This window comes from Crinia signifera, chromosome 3, assembly GCF_055691185.1.
Source record: "Crinia signifera chromosome 3, ASM5569118v1, whole genome shotgun sequence".
NCBI classification, from domain to species: domain Eukaryota; kingdom Metazoa; phylum Chordata; class Amphibia; order Anura; family Myobatrachidae; genus Crinia; species Crinia signifera.
Window position 1 is genome coordinate 114,995,479 of NC_139219.1, and position 22,678 is coordinate 115,018,156.

Consider the following 22,678-nt stretch of genomic DNA (forward strand, 5'->3'; position numbering starts at 1 on the left):
TTAATTTAATGCCCTTGAAAATTTCAGGGTCCATCTTTTATTTTTAATGACGCACTGTAAATTGATCTACTGATGCAGTATGTATACCAACTGCAAACACTAAAAATCAAGAAGAGACACAAAAGGTAAGTGGCAGTTGCCAAATGAATGAGGCCTGCGAAATATAACATTGATAGATGGTCCGTCAGGTGAATATTGGACAGATATTAAAGTGCCATGAGGTATTGTCCTTCAGTCTGACCACGGACTATAAAATACCTTGGAGAATTTAAAGAAACTTCCATCGTATCATAATATAGGTCTGTACATAATCTCGTAAAGCAGATAAATAAATCTCAAATGCATGTTACATTAATGGCACAGACAGACAAAGATGAACTCCCTTTCACAGTGCATGCAAATATCACGGAATAATATATAACAGAGCTCAAATCAATAGTTGTTTGAAAGCATAAATCTGCTTATAAGTGTGATTTGTTTGAGAGAATCTGAAAGTACAGTATGCATACATTGTTCTAGCATGATTATAAATAGGAATTTAATAACTACCGGTAATTCCTTTTCACGTAGTCCTTATGGGATACTGGGCATAGTCTTAAGACACTGGGTATTAGAGGGTATCCGTAGGAGACAGGCACATCTATAACTTTGAAGCTGGGAGCACTGGCTCCTCCCCTCAGATTCCCTGCCCACAAACCAGTTAAGGTAAAACTATGCCCGAAGGAGGATGAACATATGAGAGGAATGATATAGGTCACGTATGTAAATACATATGTGTTAATAGTGTGGTGAGATTAATGCCAGCACACCCGCATTCAACCAAAATAAAAAATGAACAATAAAGCCACCCAACTAAGGTGGACTACTGTAAAAATGAGGCCACCAAAAACAAGGTGGACTTCTGTGAAATGAAGCCACCAACACAAAGTGGATTTCAACAACAGAATACATCTGCAGCTAGACCCCGCACAGGGAGGGCACCCAGTATCCCATAAGGACTACGTGAAAAGGAATTACCGGTAGGTATTAAATTTCTAGTTTCACTAATGTCCTATGGGATACTGGGAATAGTCTTGGTATGTCCCAAAGCTTCCAATTGGTGGGTACGTGCGGAGACCACTGCAGTACCGCCTGCCCAAACTAGGTATCCTCTTTGGCCAGGGAGTCAAATTTGTAAAACTTCACAAAAGTGTGTTGCCCCGACCAGGTAGCAGCTCTACAGAGCTGTAGGGTAGAAACACCCCGAGCAGCCGCCCAGGATGAGCCCACAGACCTAGTGGAATGAGCCTTCAATCCTGAAGGTGCAGGCAAGCCTGCCACAACATAGGCCTGTTGGACCGTAGTCCTAATCCACCTAGCAATGGATTGTTTCAATGTAGGCCGACCTTTCTTCTGTGCATCGTAAAGGACAAAAAGACAGTCAGTCTTCCTGATTTTTGCTGGCCTCTGAACAGACACGCAGAGTGCGCACTACATCCAATTACACTGGGATATCCGGTGAATCAGAGGCAGATGGAACCACAAGAGGTTGATTGAGGTTAAATGCAGAGATCACCTTAGACAGGAACTGCGGGTTTGCTCTCAACTCCGCTCTAACTGCATGAAAGTTTAAGTAGGGGCTCTTACAGGATAGAGCACCCAACTCGGAGACTCTACGAGCTGAAGCAGTATATGAAGTACTACTTGGAGAAAGGTCTGCACTTCTGGTAAACCAGGTAATTTCTTCTGGAAGAAGATTGATAAGGCCGAAATCTGGACCTTTAGAGATCCTAAGCGTATGCCCAAATCTAAACCCGTCTGCAGAAAACTCAGGAATCTGCTCAGATTAAATTCTGCTGGCGGAAAACCTCTCTCCTCACACCAGCCTACATATTTCCTCCAAATATGGTGGTAAAGGGCCTCGGTTACCGGTTTCCTGGCCTGAGACATCGTGGATATCACCGATGTGTGAAGGCCCTTATGAGCTAGGATCTGCCACTCAACCTCCAGGCTGTTAAACGAAGCCGCTTTAAGTCCTGGTAGACGCAGGGGCCTTGAGTGAGCAGATCGTTTTTGAGAGGTAGACGCCAAGGCTCTTCTACTGGCAGGCTCTGAAGATCCGCGAACCACGCCCTTCTTGGCCAATCTGGTGCCATTAGAATGGCCTCCACTCCCTGACTTCGTATTCTTTTAAGTACCCTTGTCAGCAGTGGAACAGGTAAACCAGGGTAAACGACCACCGTCTTGTCAGGGCATCTATGGCCACTGCTTGGGGATCCCTGGTTCTTGCGCAGTATCTGGCGACCTTGTGATTCAATTTGGACGACATCAGGTCTATTTTCGGACGACCCAATCGCTCCACAATGGACGCAAACACTTGGGGATTTAGGCTCCATTCCTCGGGTGGAGGGCGTGGTGACTGAGAAAGTCCTCCTCCCAGTTGTCCACTCCCAGGATAAAGATGGCAGATAGCGCCATCACATGCATCTCTGCCCAAGACAGGATCTTGGAAGCCTCCTTCATGCATGACCTGCTTTTTGTGCCTCCTTGGCGGTTGACATATGCCACTGTTGTTGCACTGTCGGACTGCACCTGAACAATGTGACCGTGAAGGAGAGATTGAGCCTGTAGGACAGCATAGTGCACGGCTCTCAACTCCAGGACATTGATGTGGAGTTTTGATTCCCACCACGTCCATTGGCCTTAAAAGGATTTGCCCTGGGTCACCGCTCCCCATCCTAACAGACTTACGTCCGTTGTTAGGAGGCTCCAGTCTTGAATCCCGAACCTCCGACCTGCAAGCAGGTTTGGAGCATGTGTCCACCACAGGAGCAATTGTCGGGTCTGATGTGACAGAAAGATCTTCTTGTGCATCAGAAGATGCGACCCCGACCACTTGGACAGCATATCCAATTGGAATACTCTTGGGTGAAACCGACCAAACTGGATTGCCTCGAAGGTAGCCACCATTTTTCCCAGCAACTGGATATACTGGTGAATCGATACCTGAGGCACTGCCAGAATCTCTGTGACCAGAGATTGAATGGTCCTCATCTTCTCCGGAGGAAGAAAAATCCTTTTCTCCTCGGTGTCCAGGATCATTCCCAGGAAGAGAAGTCGACCCGTAGGCGTCAGGGAGGACTTGGGGATATTGAGTATCCACACATGGTCTGACAAAACCTGTCTGGTTTTGGCAATATCCTGTAGCAGGATCTGTTCTGACCTTGCTTTGATAAGCAAATCGTCCAGGTAGGGAATGATGTTGATTCCCATCCTCCTCAGCAGAGTCATTATTTCTGCCATTACCTTCGTAAATATACAAGGAGCAGTAAACAGACTGAAAGGCAGCGCTCTGAACTGGTAGTACTCGTTCTTTAGAGCAAATCTCAGGAATGCCTGATGGGGTCCCCAAATCGGGATGTGGAGATAGGCATCCTTCACATCCAATGATGCTAGGAACTCTCCCTACTCTAGGCTTGCTATGACCGCCCTTTAAAAAGAGGTTCAGAGTTTTTAAATTTAGAATGGGCCGTACCGAGCCCTCCGGCTTTGGTACTACAAACAGGTTGGAGTAATAAACCTTTCCCTGTTCCTCCACTGGGACTGGTACAATGACCAGTGATTTAAGCAGGCGTTGTATTGCTTGTTGCAAAATTACCTGATCTGCCGCAGCAGCTGGTAAGCCTGACCTGAAGAATCTGTGAGGGGGAGGTCCTACAAATTCCAGCCTGTAGCTGTTGGAAATAAGATCCCTCACCCATGAATCCAGGTGAGAGTCTGCCCATACGTGGCTGAAGCACGCCAGCCGACCCTCACCTTGCATGAGACTCGTGGGGCGGGCCCCGAGTCATGCTGAGGGTTTAGAGGTGGATGTACGGTCCTGAGACCCTGGACCTGCAGCCTTTTTGAATTTGCCGCAGCCACCTTTGGCGGCAGAGGAAGCACCTTGTTCTCTGCTGGGGCCTGGAAGGCCGAAAAGACTGAAACTGAGAAGTCTGTCCAGAGAAAGGGCGTCTGGTCTGTGTGGATGCAGTCAGCAGTAAAGTAGACTTGCCTGCCGTAGCCTTGGAAATTAGGTCATCTAATTCACTGCCAAACAGCTTGTCCCCCTTAAGGGAAGATTGGAATCAGCGTCAGCTACCCACTGGCGTAGCCAGAGGGCCCCATGACCGTAGACCGCCATTGCAGAGGTGTGGACATTGATAGCACCCAGTTCCTTCTGCGCATCACACATGGCGCAGTTTTTCGGCAACCTGCGCTACTGACATATCGGTTAACAAACCTTCTTGAATTTGAGTAGCCCATGTATGGATAGACTTAGCCATCCAGCAGCTGGAGAGGACAGGTCTCTGAGATGCACCGCTTGCCGTGTATATGGCTTTAAGGGTGGTATCCAGCTTTTTGTCAGTACTAGCCTTTAATGTGAAAGACCCTGGAACAGGGAGCACCACCTTTTTGGACAACCTGGACACCGAAGTGTCCACAACCGGAGGCTCCTCCCACACCTTCCTACTGACTGGGTCAAATGGAAAGTTGGATTTGAACCTTTTAGATAATTGGAAACATTTTTCAGGTTGTTTCCAAGCCTCCTTAAATGTGACTTCCAGGTCAGCCTGCTCAGGAAAAACAATTGGTTGTTTCCTTTGTGAACCAAAAAATGGGTCACCCTCTTGTATATCGGCTAGAGGAATATCCAAGACCTCTCTTCCCATAGCCATAGCCATAGCCATAATAAGAGTCTCCGGGCCACAGAGGGATGATTGTGAGTCAGGAAGCTGCACCCCATCATCAACATCATCATAATTATTCAAAGGGTAATGTGTACTAGACACATATGTTGCATTCCACACGGATCCTCCTGCGAGCTTCAACAATACAAAAAGGGGATGAAAAAGGACGTTCCTATCTTACAAGGAGCGCTCCTCTTCTCCGATTTCAGGAAGATAAGTGTAAAGTCACCACAGTGTATCCTTAGTCGTAAATGGGATAGTGGATAACCGTCTACCACACTTCAGGGGTGAGGGGGAGGTACCATACGTCCCTTGTCAGGGATAGGTGTCTCCTCTTCTCCGAACGATAATATATTTCACCAAATGTCAGGTCACATCAGAAACCTTTTATCCTCTTCACATGTATCCATATGCCAATAAACCATATAGGGACAGAATAGAACCGAAATATGGTGTAATACAATTTCATTTATTGGTCACAAACATACAGATAGGGGACAATGATAAAAAGGTGTTTCTAAGGTCAGGTGGAAAGAAAACCATATGTAGGGATTCAAGCTATTACCAGAAATGATGGAGAACTAAGGTGGCACAAAGTTCTCAAACGAGCATCAGAGGTAAAAAAGTCCCGGAAACTTTTTCTCTCTAGACGAGTGTACACCACAAGGTCCTGGTAACGCGATCCTCAGATGGGTAAGTAACAGCTGGGTCCTACGCGTTTCAACCGCCTTCTGCGGTCTTTGTCAAGGATAAAGTTCCAGGCTGTCAGTTCCTGTTTAAAAAGGGTAAGTGTCCAATTAAAGATCCCGCGCTACGTTGCGTCAATCCGAGTTTCCGGTGTGTTACACCGGAAATTGTCATCCGACAGTCTGCCCCACTTCCGTCCGTCTCATCTGGTGTATCGGACGCCACACTTCCGGTTTCGTATATACACGCTCCGGAATAGCAGCCGCATTCAGACGTAAAATTCTCCTTCCATGTTCTGATTGGTCTCTGGGGAGGAGCCACGGGAGGAGGTTGTGTCAAGATGAGATGCATAACGTTGATGTCTAAAGTGCGGATAGTACGGACGGTTTCTCAATTCCATTATCATATATGGAGTAGAAAAAAAGGGACAAAGTTAGAATAAATATAATTGAAAGATATATAAAAAATTAAAAGAGTATATTTTCTCATTTTGAATAAAAAATCTGGTTGAATAAAAGATGGCTAAAAAGAGAAATCAAAACGAAGGGAGGTTAAAAATGTCTATAAAAACCATTTTATCTCAAAGTCTTTGTTAAGACCATTAGGGTATAAGGTATTGAGATTAAAAATACATTTCATTTCCTCCTTTGCCAGCTGAGATGCTTTATTTTTCTTTCTTGGGTCATCCTTGATTTCTTTGATGCCTATAAATCTGACGATATGGTTCGGATTGGATTGGTGAACAGCTTTAAAATGATGGGATAGACTGTGTGTTTCAAGGCCCTTTTTTATGTTGTTTAGGTGTTCCGTTATACGGGTCTTAAGGGGTCTTGACGTACGGCCTATATAAAAGAGATTACATGTGCACTCAATGGCATAAACTATATTGGGGGTATTACATGTAATAAAATTATCAATTAAAAAGTGGGTTCCATTAATAGTTAAATCGGTTGTTTTGGAGTGGCCATTACTCTTAATAGTCTGGCACCCCTTGCACAGACCGCATCTGTGGAAACCTTTAGTTCGGATCCTGCCACTTGGGTTAACTGTATAAAAGGCACTTCTTACAAGTTTGTTTTTAATATTGGGGGCCTTTTTGTAGATAAATTTTGGCTTCTTTGGAAGATGGATACCAATGACAGGATCTTTTAACAGAATTTTCCAGTTCTTTTTGAAGGATTTTTCGATAATTTTGTGTTGGACATTGAATCCGGTTATGAACGCCCACTGAAAATCATCCCCTCCCTGGGTTGTTTCTGGTTTCTGTTTGGACTGTAAGAGGGTTTCCCTTTCTATTTCTTCTGTTTCCCTTAGGGTTCTGGAGATAGTTTTATTCGTATATCCACTTTTTACAAAACTTTCTGCCATTTTAGTTGCTTGTTGTTTATAGGTGCTAATACTGGAGCAATTACGTCTAAGGCGTTTGAATTGCCCGCCTGGGATTGCATTTAGCCAGGTGTTGTGGTGGCAACTGTTTCTCTGTATGTAGGAGAGACAGTCCGTGGGTTTTGTATAAGTTTTAGTCTCAAGGTGTCCCTCAATGTCTGAAATTGTAATGTCCAGGAAGTCAATGCTGGATTGACTGATATTGAAAGTCAATTCAATGTTGTTATCATTTTGGTTGAGGTAGTCACAGAAGATTTTAAGGTCAGATTCACTTCCTCTCCAGATAAAGACGATATCGTCTATATATCGAGACCAGGATACCAGATCCGCTCCAAAGCTATGCCCGCTCCACACATGTTCCTCTTCCCACAGTCCCATGAAGATATTGGCGTAGCTTGGAGCGAATCTGGTACCCATCGCAGTTCCCACCTTTTGAGTGTAATAGTTGCCATCGAACATGAAATAATTATTGTTCAGGATAAGATCTATGCAGTCTATAAGGAGATGTTGCAGATGGGGATCTAGATTGCTTCTTTCGAGAAATTTTGTGGTTGCTCTAATCCCTTTGTCATGTCGAATGATCGAATACAGAGATTTGACATCTGCTGTCACTAAATAGTATCCTGTCTCCCACTGGATCGTGGGTAGAAGGTTAAGGAGACTACTAGTGTCTTTTAGATGTGACCGATTGGTTTGAACCAAAGGCTGTAGATAATAATCAGTGAATTCTGATAAATTTGCAGTGACTGAATTAACCCCGGACACTATGGGTCGTCCTGGGGGGCAGATGGGGTCTTTATGGATTTTGGGTAGTAAATATATGACTGGTATCATAGGTTCTGTGATATTAAGGAATTTGAATTCCTTTTCATTAATGGTCTCTAAATTCTTGTATTTGGTCAGCAAAGTTATTATTTTTTCTTGTATTTTCGTGGTGGGGTCCGATCTTATTTTGAGATAGGTTTCTTGATCTCCCAAATGTTTAATAACTTCGTCGATGTACCATTTCTTATCTAGCACTACCACTCCACCGCCTTTGTCGGCTGGCTTTACAATAATTTCTTTATTATCGCTAAGGTTTTTTAATGCCTGCCTTTCTTTTTTTGTTAAATTGTATTTGGTTTTCTTTATGGAGACTTTTTTAATATCTTCTACTACTAAGGAGCTAAAAGTTTCAATGAAATTGCCTTTGATGTGGGATGGGTAAAAAATTGATTTGGGTTTGAAGTGACTAGTGGTAGGTAGTTCTTCGGATTCCATTTCGGTTTCTTTTTTGTTCAGAAAAAACTTTTTGAGACAAAGTTTGCGTACGAATTTATGTACGTCCACAAAACTGTCGAATTTATTTATGTTAGCAGTTGGGGCATATTTGAGTCCTTTTTCAAGCACTGAAATCTCCATAGGGGAGAGGGTATATTTACTTAAATTAAATATTTTTACTTTGTTTAGAGTGTTATCCTCTGGAGTGTCTCCGTTTTGCGGGACATTATCTCCAGGGATTTCATCATTTGGAGGGTTACTGGTTATCTTTTTTCTCTTTCTGTTTCTTTTTGATTTATTCTTATTTTTCTTGATGCGGGTGCCGCCTCTTTTCCCTCTCCTGGTTTTATTTATTTTATATGGCGTTGGTCGCTCCCTCTCTCTAAAAAACGGATTCTATTGGAATCCTTTTGTAAGGGGGAGTATCTATTTTGTGTATTTAATGGTGATCCTGGATGATCATCGAAATTAATACGTCTTTTAAACGGTCTCCTCGGATGTTCCCATTGTTGATCATATGTTTCATTACGATAATTCTCTCTGTGATTTCTATGTTGTGGAATTTTATAAGGGCTGACATGGTTTTCAGTGTTATATTTTCTATTGTCGGGTTGTCTAAAATTGCCATTGTATTTTTTGTATTGGGGGCGGTTAGTATCATATCTATTTCTCTGATGGTTCCACCTTTCGGGGGTGGTGGGATCTGAATATTCATACCTATAGGTGTTTCTAGGACCATTGGGGTATGTATAAGGGTTTCTATTTTCCTTTTGATTTTTTTGGTTAGTTCCTTTACGTCTTTGTCCTAAAGGTCTGATATTTCCTATAGGTTTGTGGGATTTACAGTCACATGCTGGGGTTGGTTCTAGTATTTCCGTTGTTGTTGTTTCCTTTTTATCTCGAATAAATTTTCTCAGTTTGCGATCTATCATGGGTTTAGAGAGTTTTTTGATGTTTTCCTCTATTCTTTTCTCGTATTCGGTATATTCTGGTAGGTCCGAGAAAGGATGGATCAGTTCTTTATATTTTTTTATTTCATCATCCAGGAGTAGGAGTTGTTTTTTCCTCTCCTCAATGATGAGTGTCATCAGGCGGACGGAGCAATTATAGGTAATTTTATTCCAATCTTCTTTGAATTTTTCAGTCGCTATTTCAAAGGAAGCCTGTTTATCAATGATCAAACCCCTAGGAATAATATCATGTGCGAGATATTTTTCAAGAGTTACTACCTCCCACCAGATTTTATTCTCTTTGATCAAGATTTTTTCTAATTTCCTCATAATGCTCTCTAAATTTTCATCTATCAATTCTGAGCTTTCAACCTCATTACAAAAAATGTGTCCTAATAGGGTAACTCTTTTTTCCCTATACTTGAACATGGTAGCAGCTGAGATATAACGGTTCTCCTATGGGGTATATCGAAATAGTACAGAAAAAAGGGGGGCGGTGAACCGAATCAGAGCGCTGTAGGTCTGCAGGTGGAAAGATGGAATGCTAGTGGTAACCCCGTACCACCGGGGACAAGTATTCAAAGGGTAATGTGTACTAGACACATATGTTGCATTCCACACAGATCCTCCTGCGAGCTTCAACAATACAAAAAGGGGATGAAAAAGGACGTTCCTATCTTACAAGGAGCGCTCCTCTTCTCCGATTTCAGGAAGATAAGTGTAAAGTCACCACAGTGTATCCTTAGTCGTAAATGGGATAGTGGATAACCGTCTACCACACTTCAGGGGTGAGGGGGAGGTACCATACGTCCCTTGTCAGGGATAGGTGTCTCCTCTTCTCCGAACGATAATATATTTCACCAAATGTCAGGTCACATCAGAAACCTTTTATCCTCTTCACATGTATCCATATGCCAATAAACCATATAGGGACAGAATAGAACCGAAATATGGTGTAATACAATTTCATTTATTGGTCACAAACATACAGATAGGGGACAATGATAAAAAGGTGTTTCTAAGGTCAGGTGGAAAGAAAACCATATGTAGGGATTCAAGCTATTACCAGAAATGATGGAGAACTAAGGTGGCACAAAGTTCTCAAACGAGCATCAGAGGTAAAAAAGTCCCGGAAACTTTTTCTCTCTAGACGAGTGTACACCACAAGGTCCTGGTAACGCGATCCTCAGATGGGTAAGTAACAGCTGGGTCCTACGCGTTTCAACCGCCTTCTGCGGTCTTTGTCAAGGATAAAGTTCCAGGCTGTCAGTTCCTGTTTAAAAAGGGTAAGTGTCCAATTAAAGATCCCGCGCTACGTCGCGTCAATCCGAGTTTCCGGTGTGTTACACCGGAAATTGTCATCCGACAGTCTGCCCCACTTCCGTCCGTGTGGCGTCCGATACACCAGATGAGACGGACGGAAGTGGGGCAGACTGTCGGATGACAATTTCCGGTGTAACACACCGGAAACTCGGATTGACGCGACGTAGCGCGGGATCTTTAATTGGACACTTACCCTTTTTAAACAGGAACTGACAGCCTGGAACTTTATCCTTGACAAAGACCGCAGAAGGCGGTTGAAACGCGTAGGACCCAGCTGTTACTTACCCATCTGAGGATCGCGTTACCAGGACCTTGTGGTGTACACTCGTCTAGAGAGAAAAAGTTTCCGGGACTTTTTTACCTCTGATGCTCGTTTGAGAACTTTGTGCCACCTTAGTTCTCCATCATTTCTGGTAATAGCTTGAATCCCTACATATGGTTTTCTTTCCACCTGACCTTAGAAACACCTTTTTATCATTGTCCCCTATCTGTATGTTTGTGACCAATAAATGAAATTGTATTACACCATATTTCGGTTCTATTCTGTCCCTATATGGTTTATTGGCATATGGATACATGTGAAGAGGATAAAAGGTTTCTGATGTGACCTGACATTTGGTGAAATATATTATCGTTCGGAGAAGAGGAGACACCTATCCCTGACAAGGGACGTATGGTACCTCCCCCTCACCCCTGAAGTGTGGTAGACGGTTATCCACTATCCCATTTACGACTAAGGATACACTGTGGTGACTTTACACTTATCTTCCTGAAATCGGAGAAGAGGAGCGCTCCTTGTAAGATAGGAACGTCCTTTTTCATCCCCTTTTTGTATTGTTGAAGCTCGCAGGAGGATCCGTGTGGAATGCAACATATGTGTCTAGTACACATTACCCTTTGAATACTTGTCCCCGGTGGTACGGGGTTACCACTAGCATTCCATCTTTCCACCTGCAGACCTACAGCGCTCTGATTCGGTTCACCGCCCCCCTTTTTTCTGTACTATTTCGATATACCCCATAGGAGAACCGTTATATCTCAGCTGCTACCATGTTCAAGTATAGGGAAAAAAGAGTTACCCTATTAGGACACATTTTTTGTAATGAGGTTGAAAGCTCAGAATTGATAGATGAAAATTTAGAGAGCATTATGAGGAAATTAGAAAAAATCTTGATCAAAGAGAATAAAATCTGGTGGGAGGTAGTAACTCTTGAAAAATATCTCGCACATGATATTATTCCTAGGGGTTTGATCATTGATAAACAGGCTTCCTTTGAAATAGCGACTGAAAAATTCAAAGAAGATTGGAATAAAATTACCTATAATTGCTCCGTCCGCCTGATGACACTCATCATTGAGGAGAGGAAAAAACAACTCCTACTCCTGGATGATGAAATAAAAAAATATAAAGAACTGATCCATCCTTTCTCGGACCTACCAGAATATACCGAATACGAGAAAAGAATAGAGGAAAACATCAAAAAACTCTCTAAACCCATGATAGATCGCAAACTGAGAAAATTTATTCGAGATAAAAAGGAAACAACAACAACGGAAATACTAGAACCAACCCCAGCATGTGACTGTAAATCCCACAAACCTATAGGAAATATCAGACCTTTGGGACAAAGACGTAAAGGAACTAACCAAAAAAATCAAAAGGAAAATAGAAACCCTTATACATACCCCAATGGTCCTAGAAACACCTATAGGTATGAATATTCAGATCCCACCACCCCCGAAAGGTGGAACCATCAGAGAAATAGATATGATACTAACCGCCCCCAATACAAAAAATACAATGGCAATTTTAGACAACCCGACAATAGAAAATATAACACTGAAAACCATGTCAGCCCTTATAAAATTCCACAACATAGAAATCACAGAGAGAATTATCGTAATGAAACATATGATCAACAATGGGAACATCCGAGGAGACCGTTTAAAAGACGTATTAATTTCGATGATCATCCAGGATCACCATTAAATACACAAAATAGATACTCCCCCTTACAAAAGGATTCCAATAGAATCCGTTTTTTAGAGAGAGGGAGCGACCAACGCCATATAAAATAAATAAAACCAGGAGAGGGAAAAGAGGCGGCACCCGCATCAAGAAAAATAAGAATAAATCAAAAAGAAACAGAAAGAGAAAAAAGATAACCAGTAACCCTCCAAATGATGAAATCCCTGGAGATAATGTCCCGCAAAACGGAGACACTCCAGAGGATAACACTCTAAACAAAGTAAAAATATTTAATTTAAGTAAATATACCCTCTCCCCTATGGAGATTTCAGTGCTTGAAAAAGGACTCAAATATGCCCCAACTGCTAACATAAATAAATTCGACAGTTTTGTGGACGTACATAAATTCGTACGCAAACTTTGTCTCAAAAAGTTTTTTCTGAACAAAAAAGAAACCGAAATGGAATCCGAAGAACTACCTACCACTAGTCACTTCAAACCCAAATCAATTTTTTACCCATCCCACATCAAAGGCAATTTCATTGAAACTTTTAGCTCCTTAGTAGTAGAAGATATTAAAAAAGTCTCCATAAAGAAAACCAAATACAATTTAACAAAAAAAGAAAGGCAGGCATTAAAAAACCTTAGCGATAATAAAGAAATTATTGTAAAGCCAGCCGACAAAGGCGGTGGAGTGGTAGTGCTAGATAAGAAATGGTACATCGACGAAGTTATTAAACATTTGGGAGATCAAGAAACCTATCTCAAAATAAGATCGGACCCCACCACGAAAATACAAGAAAAAATAATAACTTTGCTGACCAAATACAAGAATTTAGAGACCATTAATGAAAAGGAATTCAAATTCCTTAATATCACAGAACCTATGATACCAGTCATATATTTACTACCCAAAATCCATAAAGACCCCATCTGCCCCCCAGGACGACCCATAGTGTCCGGGGTTAATTCAGTCACTGCAAATTTATCAGAATTCACTGATTATTATCTACAGCCTTTGGTTCAAACCAATCGGTCACATCTAAAAGACACTAGTAGTCTCCTTAACCTTCTACCCACGATCCAGTGGGAGACAGGATACTATTTAGTGACAGCAGATGTCAAATCTCTGTATTCGATCATTCGACATGACAAAGGGATTAGAGCAACCACAAAATTTCTCGAAAGAAGCAATCTAGATCCCCATCTGCAACATCTCCTTATAGACTGCATAGATCTTATCCTGAACAATAATTATTTCATGTTCGATGGCAACTATTACACTCAAAAGGTGGGAACTGCGATGGGTACCAGATTCGCTCCAAGCTACGCCAATATCTTCATGGGACTGTGGGAAGAGGAACATGTGTGGAGCGGGCATAGCTTTGGAGCGGATCTGGTATCCTGGTCTCGATATATAGACGATATCATCTTTATCTGGAGAGGAAGTGAATCTGACCTTAAAATCTTCTGTGACTACATCAACCAAAATGATAACAACATTGAATTGACTTTCAATATCAGTCAATCCAGCATTGACTTCCTGGACATTACAATTTCAGACATTGAGGGACACCTTGAGACTAAAACTTATACAAAACCCACGGACTGTCTCTCCTACATACAGAGAAACAGTTGCCACCACAACACCTGGCTAAATGCAATCCCAGGCGGGCAATTCAAACGCCTTAGACGTAATTGCTCCAGTATTAGCACCTATAAACAACAAGCAACTAAAATGGCAGAAAGTTTTGTAAAAAGTGGATATACGAATGAAACTATCTCCAGAACCCTAAGGGAAACAGAAGAAATAGAAAGGGAAACCCTCTTACAGTCCAAACAGAAACCAGAAACAACCCAGGGAGGGGATGATTTTCAGTGGGCGTTCATAACCGGATTCAATGCCTAACACAAAATTATCGAAAAATCCTTCAAAAAGAACTGGAAAATTCTGTTAAAAGATCCTGTCATTGGTATCCATCTTCCAAAGAAGCCAAAATTTATCTACAAAAAGGCCCCCAATATTAAAAACAAACTTGTAAGAAGTGCCTTTTATACAGTTAACCCAAGTGGCAGGATCCGAACTAAAGGTTTCCACAGATGCGGTCTGTGCAAGGGGTGCCAGACTATTAAGAGTAATGGCCACTCCAAAACAACCGATTTAACTATTAATGGAACCCACTTTTTAATTGATAATTTTATTACATGTAATACCCCCAATATAGTTTATGCCATTGAGTGCACATGTAATCTCTTTTATATAGGCCGTACGTCAAGACCCCTTAAGACCCGTATAACGGAACACCTAAACAACATAAAAAAGGGCCTTGAAACACACAGTCTATCCCATCATTTTAAAGCTGTTCACCAATCCAATCCGAACCATATCGTCAGATTTATAGGCATCAAAGAAATCAAGGATGACCCAAGAAAGAAAAATAAAGCATCTCAGCTGGCAAAGGAGGAAATGAAATGTATTTTTAATCTCAATACCTTATACCCTAATGGTCTTAACAAAGACTTTGAGATAAAATGGTTTTTATAGACATTTTTAACCTCCCTTCGTTTTGATTTCTCTTTTTAGCCATCTTTTATTCAACCAGATTTTTTATTCAAAATGAGAAAATATACTCTTTTAATTTTTTATATATCTTTCAATTATATTTATTCTAACTTTGTCCCTTTTTTTCTACTCCATATATGATAATGGAATTGAGAAACCGTCCGTACTATCCGCACTTTAGACATCAACGTTATGCATCTCATCTTGACACAACCTCCTCCCGTGGCTCCTCCCCAGAGACCAATCAGAACATGGAAGGAGAATTTTACGTCTGAATGCGGCTGCTATTCCGGAGCGTGTATATACGAAACCGGAAGTGTGGCGTCCGATACACCAGATGAGACGGACGGAAGTGGGGCAGACTGTCGGATGACAATTTCCGGTGTAACACACCGGAAACTCGGATTGACGCGACGTAGCGCGGGATCTTTAATTGGACACTTACCCTTTTTAAACAGGAACTGACAGCCTGGAACTTTATCCTTGACAAAGACCGCAGAAGGCGGTTGAAACGCGTAGGACCCAGCTGTTACTTACCCATCTGAGGATCGCGTTACCAGGACCTTGTGGTGTACACTCGTCTAGAGAGAAAAAGTTTCCGGGACTTTTTTACCTCTGATGCTCGTTTGAGAACTTTGTGCCACCTTAGTTCTCCATCATTTCTGGTAATAGCTTGAATCCCTACATATGGTTTTCTTTCCACCTGACCTTAGAAACACCTTTTTATCATTGTCCCCTATCTGTATGTTTGTGACCAATAAATGAAATTGTATTACACCATATTTCGGTTCTATTCTGTCCCTATATGGTTTATTGGCATATGGATACATGTGAAGAGGATAAAAGGTTTCTGATGTGACCTGACATTTGGTGAAATATATTATCGTTCGGAGAAGAGGAGACACCTATCCCTGACAAGGGACGTATGGTACCTCCCCCTCACCCCTGAAGTGTGGTAGACGGTTATCCACTATCCCATTTACGACTAAGGATACACTGTGGTGACTTTACACTTATCTTCCTGAAATCGGAGAAGAGGAGCGCTCCTTGTAAGATAGGAACGTCCTTTTTCATCCCCTTTTTGTATTGTTGAAGCTCGCAGGAGGATCCGTGTGGAATGCAACATATGTGTCTAGTACACATTACCCTTTGAATACTTGTCCCCGGTGGTACGGGGTTACCACTAGCATTCCATCTTTCCACCTGCAGACCTACAGCGCTCTGATTCGGTTCACCGCCCCCCTTTTTTCTGTACATCATCATAATTATCATCGCCTGCCTGAGAATCAGCATCTGAATCAGGCAACATGGCGGCCGCAGAAAGCTTACGTGACTGGCCCGTGGTGGGGTTAATATTATCCTCCCGTTTGGTCAGAACAGATAGTGTGCAGACCAAGCAAGTGCAGCAGGACCTATTTGCAGCCAATTGAGCTGACACTGTCTGCAGCATGCTCTTAATGCCTGCTGCCCACTCAGGCTCCTGGGAGTCTGCTTGCGAGGTCCCACATGCATTGTTCACAGGTAATCTGTGAAGTGGACCTAGGCACAAACTTAGTGCTGCAAATGACACAGATTATTTTTCTCACCATGCTGGAGAATATATAAACCTTTCCACAACAACCAACAATCACAATGAAATATATGAATATAAAATCAGTGTGCAGTGTATAGAAGCTATATATGTGTGAGCTCTATCACAGGATGTGTGTAGCTTTAACAAGCCCGTAGGGGAGCTCTCAGAATACACTGAGGAGAACAGAACAACCTGTAACCTTAACCCCCGTTTTAGGAGTTGGTTTCAGTACATACACAATCAATGTGAATTACAATGAGCGCACAGTGTGACACAGAATGAGCGATTTAGCGCTAAAACCACTAGCGCCCAGGGAGAAGCAGGAAGCAGTGTTGGCGTGCAAAGAGACTCTGGTCCCGCTCCACTGAAGCCCCGCCACTTTGTAATGGCGCTGGGGCTTTCACTAATATTTATACTGGCGCTGGCTGTCCGTATCGCCCGCCTGAAGAGCGCATTTAGGGCCTTATTCTAGTTCAAAATCTTCTTAGATGGACAAAACCATGTGCACTGCAGGGGGGCAGATGTTACTTGTGCAGAGAGAATTACATTTGCGTGAATTATTTTGTTTCTGTGCAGGGTAAATACTTGCTGCTTTATTTTTACACTGCAATATAGATCTCACTTTGAAGTAAAACCCCACCCAAATCTTATTCTCTCTGCACATGTAACATCTGCCCCCCTGCAGTGCACATGGTTTTGTCCATCTAAGAAGGATTTTGTCAGAAGGAGTGAACTAGAATAAGGACCTTAGTGTGAACTGCCCTGGTAGCCCAGGGACGGTCACTTAGCATCCAGTCTGTGACGGCGGTCTGCACAGCCCCTGTGCAGGGACACCGCGTCTGCCGCCGCTGCCATCTTGCTGCTCAAATGAACCGGGGTACCCAGCTGTGGGGACCCCGGTTTTTACTCACCACTGACGTCTTCGGACTGAGTCAGGAGTGTGCCTCATGCTGGGGGTGTGTAACACTGCAGCGCAATGCCCGTGATGACAACAACCCACTCTGGACAGTGGTCCTGCAGCTCGGCACCTTAAGAGGCCTGCAACTTAACCCTTCTCCTGACTTCCCACAAAGCAGGAGTGCTGTGAAGTCCAACACATCAAACCCAAAATAATAAAAGAAAGTAAACTGAAGACAAACTCTCTGGAGCTCCAGCAGTGTGCATCCTCTCCTGAGGGCACATTTTTCTAAACTGGTTCATGGGCGGGGAATCAGAGGGGAGGAGCCAGTGCACCCAGCTTCAAAGTTATAGATGTGCCTGTCTCCTGCGGATACCCTCTAATACCCAATGTCTTAAGACTATGCCCAGTATCCAATAGGACATTAGTGAAATTGGAGCCAGAGGGGAGGTATGTGCAGAAATGCTCCCACCGGTGGATGGGACAGCTGCTGCTACCCCAGCACCTCCCAAGACCTCAGGTAGGTGTTGGTGGGGTAGTTAGCCTGCCTCAGTAGGACCTCTGATAATGGGATGAAAATAGGGGGTACCTATTGTCCTTTTTTATCACATATGGGACCCTGATAGTACAAAACTATTGAAGTGGCCCATTAATGGGTATTTAAATCATGTCAGACTCAGGTTGGTCCCAATGAAGCTACTCTGCGAAACACGTGCTACCTAGCAGTGTGCGAGAAGAGCAGCACGCTGACACTTTGTTATTTTGTTTGATTATAGACTTGCCTGGCGCTCTGACTACACAGCACTTATTCACGGCTGGCGAAGGGGTTAAATGGCGGAGATCGCCGAAAACAAGCAACCCTAGCCATTAAACCGGCCACTCACCTTATTCAATATTCTGGGGGACAGCGAGGATTCCCCAAAACAGCAAGTCTCATGGCTAATGCAGGGAACCCGCTGTTTTAGCGGCCGCACACGCTGTTTCCCCGTCGCTGCAAAAACCCAGCGACGGGGAAAAAGTGTGTGCAGGGGGGCAGTTTAATACAAACAGTGCGAGCTGTGACAGTGAGCAGTCAGCACAAAATGATAACATTTAACTTCTAGCTGATGTTCTAGCAAAATCTTATTGGAGGACAAGGAACAATACTCCTGAGAAAATATACACATTTTTTTTTCTTATGTAAGCAGTTTTTTTTTTTTTTTTTACAGTGAAACAAGTAACATATCTATTATACCGTGTTTCCCCGATAATAAGACACTGTCTTATTTTTTTTCAACCAACAAAAAACACCATAGGCCTTATTTTCAGGGGAGGTCTTATTTTAATACGGTACACATTGGCAGCAAATGTCAAAAAACATGCTTCTTTTAAACATGCCCCTGTGCTCCTTTTAAACATGCCCCAGTGCACCTTTTAAACATGCCCCAGTGCACCTTTTAAACATGCCCCAGTGCTCCTTTTAAACAGGCCCCAGTCCGCCATCTTTGACATGCCCCAAACCCCCTTGATATGGTAAACATGCCCCTGTCCTGCTTTTAAACATGCCCCCAGTGCTCCTTGTAAACATGCCCCCAGTTAAAGAGAGGGAACGTACCGTAGCCTCCTTTACACACCTCTCCTCCTCTCTGTCGCATCAACGCCAGCGCTCTGTGCTCTGCTGCAGCCGTTCTGCTGCAGCCGCGTGATGTGCGCGGCGACGTCACGCCGCTCCCGCAATGCATCCCTGGGACCGGGAGCAAAGTGGCATCTGTAGAAGCCGGAGGTCTCTAAATACCTCATAGGTGAATGAGGATCACCTGGAGGTTAGCGGAGGTTAGCGGGGGTTAGTACAGTATGTATTGTTTGCAATCCACTGGATTGAAATTTGAATCAGCCTTATTTTCGGGGGAGGTCTTATTTTAGACACATGTCCAAAATCTGGGAGAGGTCTTATTTTCGGGGGAGGTCTTATTATCGGGGAAACACGGTAGGAAAAACATTTGTTAAGACCAATAAAAGTGAAACAAGTAAAGTTGAAAGTAAAAATGACAGTAACAAAATAAAATTGATTTTAGGCAATCCCCAAGTCAAGATAATGGAATTTTAGATACTGTACGGAAGCAAAAACCTCATCATTAAATAACAATGCGTAATTTTTGACTGATTAGCACTGTACTTTAACAAATTTACACAAAGACAGCAAATCTAATCATTTTATTAAAAGGAGTTTACCTCTGGTCATTTCTTCATCTACCGGAATCTTCCACACCAGTGGCAGAAGAGACAAAATGAGAGTGATCAGTTCCTCCCGACATGTTAGATCCTGTAATAAAAGACAAAAACTAAATGAGATGACGATCATTTAAAGTGCTAATTTTGTAGAGGAAAAAAGAAAGTGCTCTACAATCAAATTATTTAATTACATTTACTTGTTCCAATTATTGTATTTTCGGCATTTAAAAATAATGTCTCAAGGTTGATACCCTCCCACTTGCACCTCGCCTCCTAAGCTCCTTATCCCACAGCGCATGCGCCCACCTTGCTTAACTCTTCAAACTATGACTATTGGCATCTTTCCCCCACCATCCAAACATGGTCTTATCTCACCTATTCTAAATGAATTTATTTTTTTTTTAAACGTCAAGCTTGAGCCTTCTTCACCCGCTAGCTACCGCCTAATCTCTTTTCTTCCATAATAAATATATAATACCAAATATATATATATATATTTTCTTTGAGTTCCGCACTCACTGTCAACAGCAGTTGACACTGGGGTGCTCCTTTAAGGCAACAGTTTACTCCACTGTTCCACATATAATAGTTCCAAGGGCCACACAAGTCCTATTAAGGGCACTCACCAACTTAGTTAGGTAAATCAGAAAAGTTTTATTTACATCACCATTTCCATATAAGTCTTCTTCTTACTCGCAGGTAAGATACAGGTCGACGTTTCGGCCACGTATGGCCTTTCTCAAGACCACAGCTCAGGACAACCTTCCACTCCAAGATACCAGGGTCAAGATACCTGGTATCTTGGGAGTGGAAGGTTGTCCTGAGCTGTGGTCTTGAGAAAGGCCATACGTGGCCGAAACGTCGACCTGTATCTTACCTGCGAGTAAGAAGAAGACTTATATGGAAATGGTGATGTAAATAAAACTTTTCTGATTTACCTAACTAAGTTGGTGAGTGCCCTTAATAGGACTTGTGTGGCCCTTAGAACTATTATATATATATATATATATATATATATATATATATATATATATATATATATATATATATATATATATATATATATATATATATATAAAAGAATGGGGTTTCAGAGGGCGCTGAGACAGTGAAACAATTCAGTTCATGTATAATATTTAATACATAAAATGGGTAAAATGTACATTAAAACACCTTTCAAGGTGTGACAGTATACACAAATAGTTTATTCCAAGTGATTACAAAATAATTCCTGGTAGATTGATAGATTTGTTCTGAAGAGAAAACCCAACGCGTTTCATCACGACAAGATGACTTAATCAGGGACAACAATATGACCGAAAAAGCTATGGGTATATCAGATAGAGAACCAGAAACGTATTTTCAAATAGGATCCAGATATGTGGCATCCAATAAAAGCACAATTGTGTATTTCTTCAAACAAAATCTTGTTTAGGCACAGCAGTTTTAGGCCCTCCAAATTAGAGCTTCAGAGGGAAGGTGCATACTGCATGACTCCACAACAGAGCCCCTGTGAGTCATGCAGTTTGCACCTTCCCTTTCTGCACCTTGAAAATGGGGTTGTATCCCCGAAACGTCGGAGTTTAATGCACTGTTTTATGCTTTTATAAATCTATTCAATCTACAACAGTCTTCAGGTGCCGCCATTTCTTTAACCATTACTCTAAAAAACCATATTGGAAGGCACCGGAGTGGAGCTCCTCATTCAAGGACCGAGTGCCGGACCGGACACCGGAGATAAATATAATATATTTCAAAGGCAGATGTCACTCAGAGATTAATAAAGAAAAAAATGCAGAAGCACTGATGTGGTCAACGTTTCAGGGACTGAACCCCTTTTTTTTTTTTTTTACCCAATAGTGGTATGGCACCAAAAATGAGATTATAAATGTCCAAATACACTTTTGCAAGATACACATCCAGTGAAGTGAACAGGAGATGTTTTTCCAATATATGTTTATTCGACTTCACGGGATTAGCAAGATAAAACGCTTGTAGAGAACCCAACGCGTTTCGTCTCAAAGAGACTTCATTAGGGGAAAATAACATGAATTATGAAACAAGTAGAACACTTCCTTCTTTACAGAGATGTCTCATAGATTTTGTTATCGGGACATGGTGTTCTTTGACCCTATATTAGGAATATACCCATATCAATAGGTTGGTTAGTAGTGTGCCAGTCTTATGTGGCCTATAGTGTAAAAGGTCTTTGTATTCCGGTTAGCCTCCTCTGTGACTGGGTTATAAAACTTAACCTAAACTGCGGATGATAATCCTTCACCCAGTAGTAAAATATATATATATATATATATATATATATATATATATATATATAAATCTCCAGTGGGACTTCTGGTTGCTCCTGAGAGGCCTCTTTATCAAGGTCCACCTACAAGAAATGCAAAAAACAGACCAATTTAAAGTCCGCTGGCGGAAAACTCATGTGCTCGCACCAAGACACATATCTTCGCCAAATCTTTAGAGCTAAGATGTCCCGCTCAACCTCCAGGCCGTTAAACAAAGACGCCCTAAGTCCTGGTAGACAAAGGGGCCTTGTACCAGAAGATCTCTTTTGAGAGGCAGCCGCCACGGTTCTTCTACCAGCATGTTTTGCAGACTTGCATACCATGCCCTCCGGGGCCAATCCGGTGCTATTAGGATTGCCTGCACCCTTTGAAGCCTGATCCTCTGCAACACTCTCCCCAGGAGGGGAAGGGGCGGAACAGGTACACCAGTTCTATTTAAACGGATATAGAATAATATTACAACAATCACCTTAAAAAATTAAATTTACTACTGTCAATTTTTCTCCCCTAAAGATTGTAATTGGGATACAATATATGCATACACACCATGCAATAAGTGATACAATTGCCAATCTGGCCATTTTTTCTCTCTTGAAAAAGAGGGATTTTGTACTTACCGTAAATCCTTTTCTCAGAGTCCACAGGTGTCACTGGAGTTACACTGGGGAATAGAAGGCGACCACAGGGAGCATGGGCACTTTAAATAAAAGATTAGAGTGGCTAACTCCTCCCCTTCTACTTCCCCTCCAGGTCAGTCAGAAAGTTTGTGCCCGGAAGGGAGCCGGAAGATAAAACACACTTCCGAAGAGGAGGTTAATACCACATACATCATTCAATACAAGA

At 42.4% G+C, this 22,678-nt stretch overlaps 1 protein-coding gene across 1 annotated transcript in view; it reads right to left on the minus strand.

Moving 5' to 3' along the window:
• The window catches only part of LYST (lysosomal trafficking regulator), a 574,932-nt gene that overhangs the window by 499,100 nt on the left and 53,154 nt on the right, over positions 1–22,678 (minus strand). Inside the window, exon 3 of the mRNA XM_083176391.1 lies at positions 19,530–19,620. Within this exon, the coding sequence (XP_083032517.1) occupies positions 19,530–19,620 (91 nt within the window). The remainder of the gene's footprint in view (positions 1–19,529; positions 19,621–22,678) is intronic.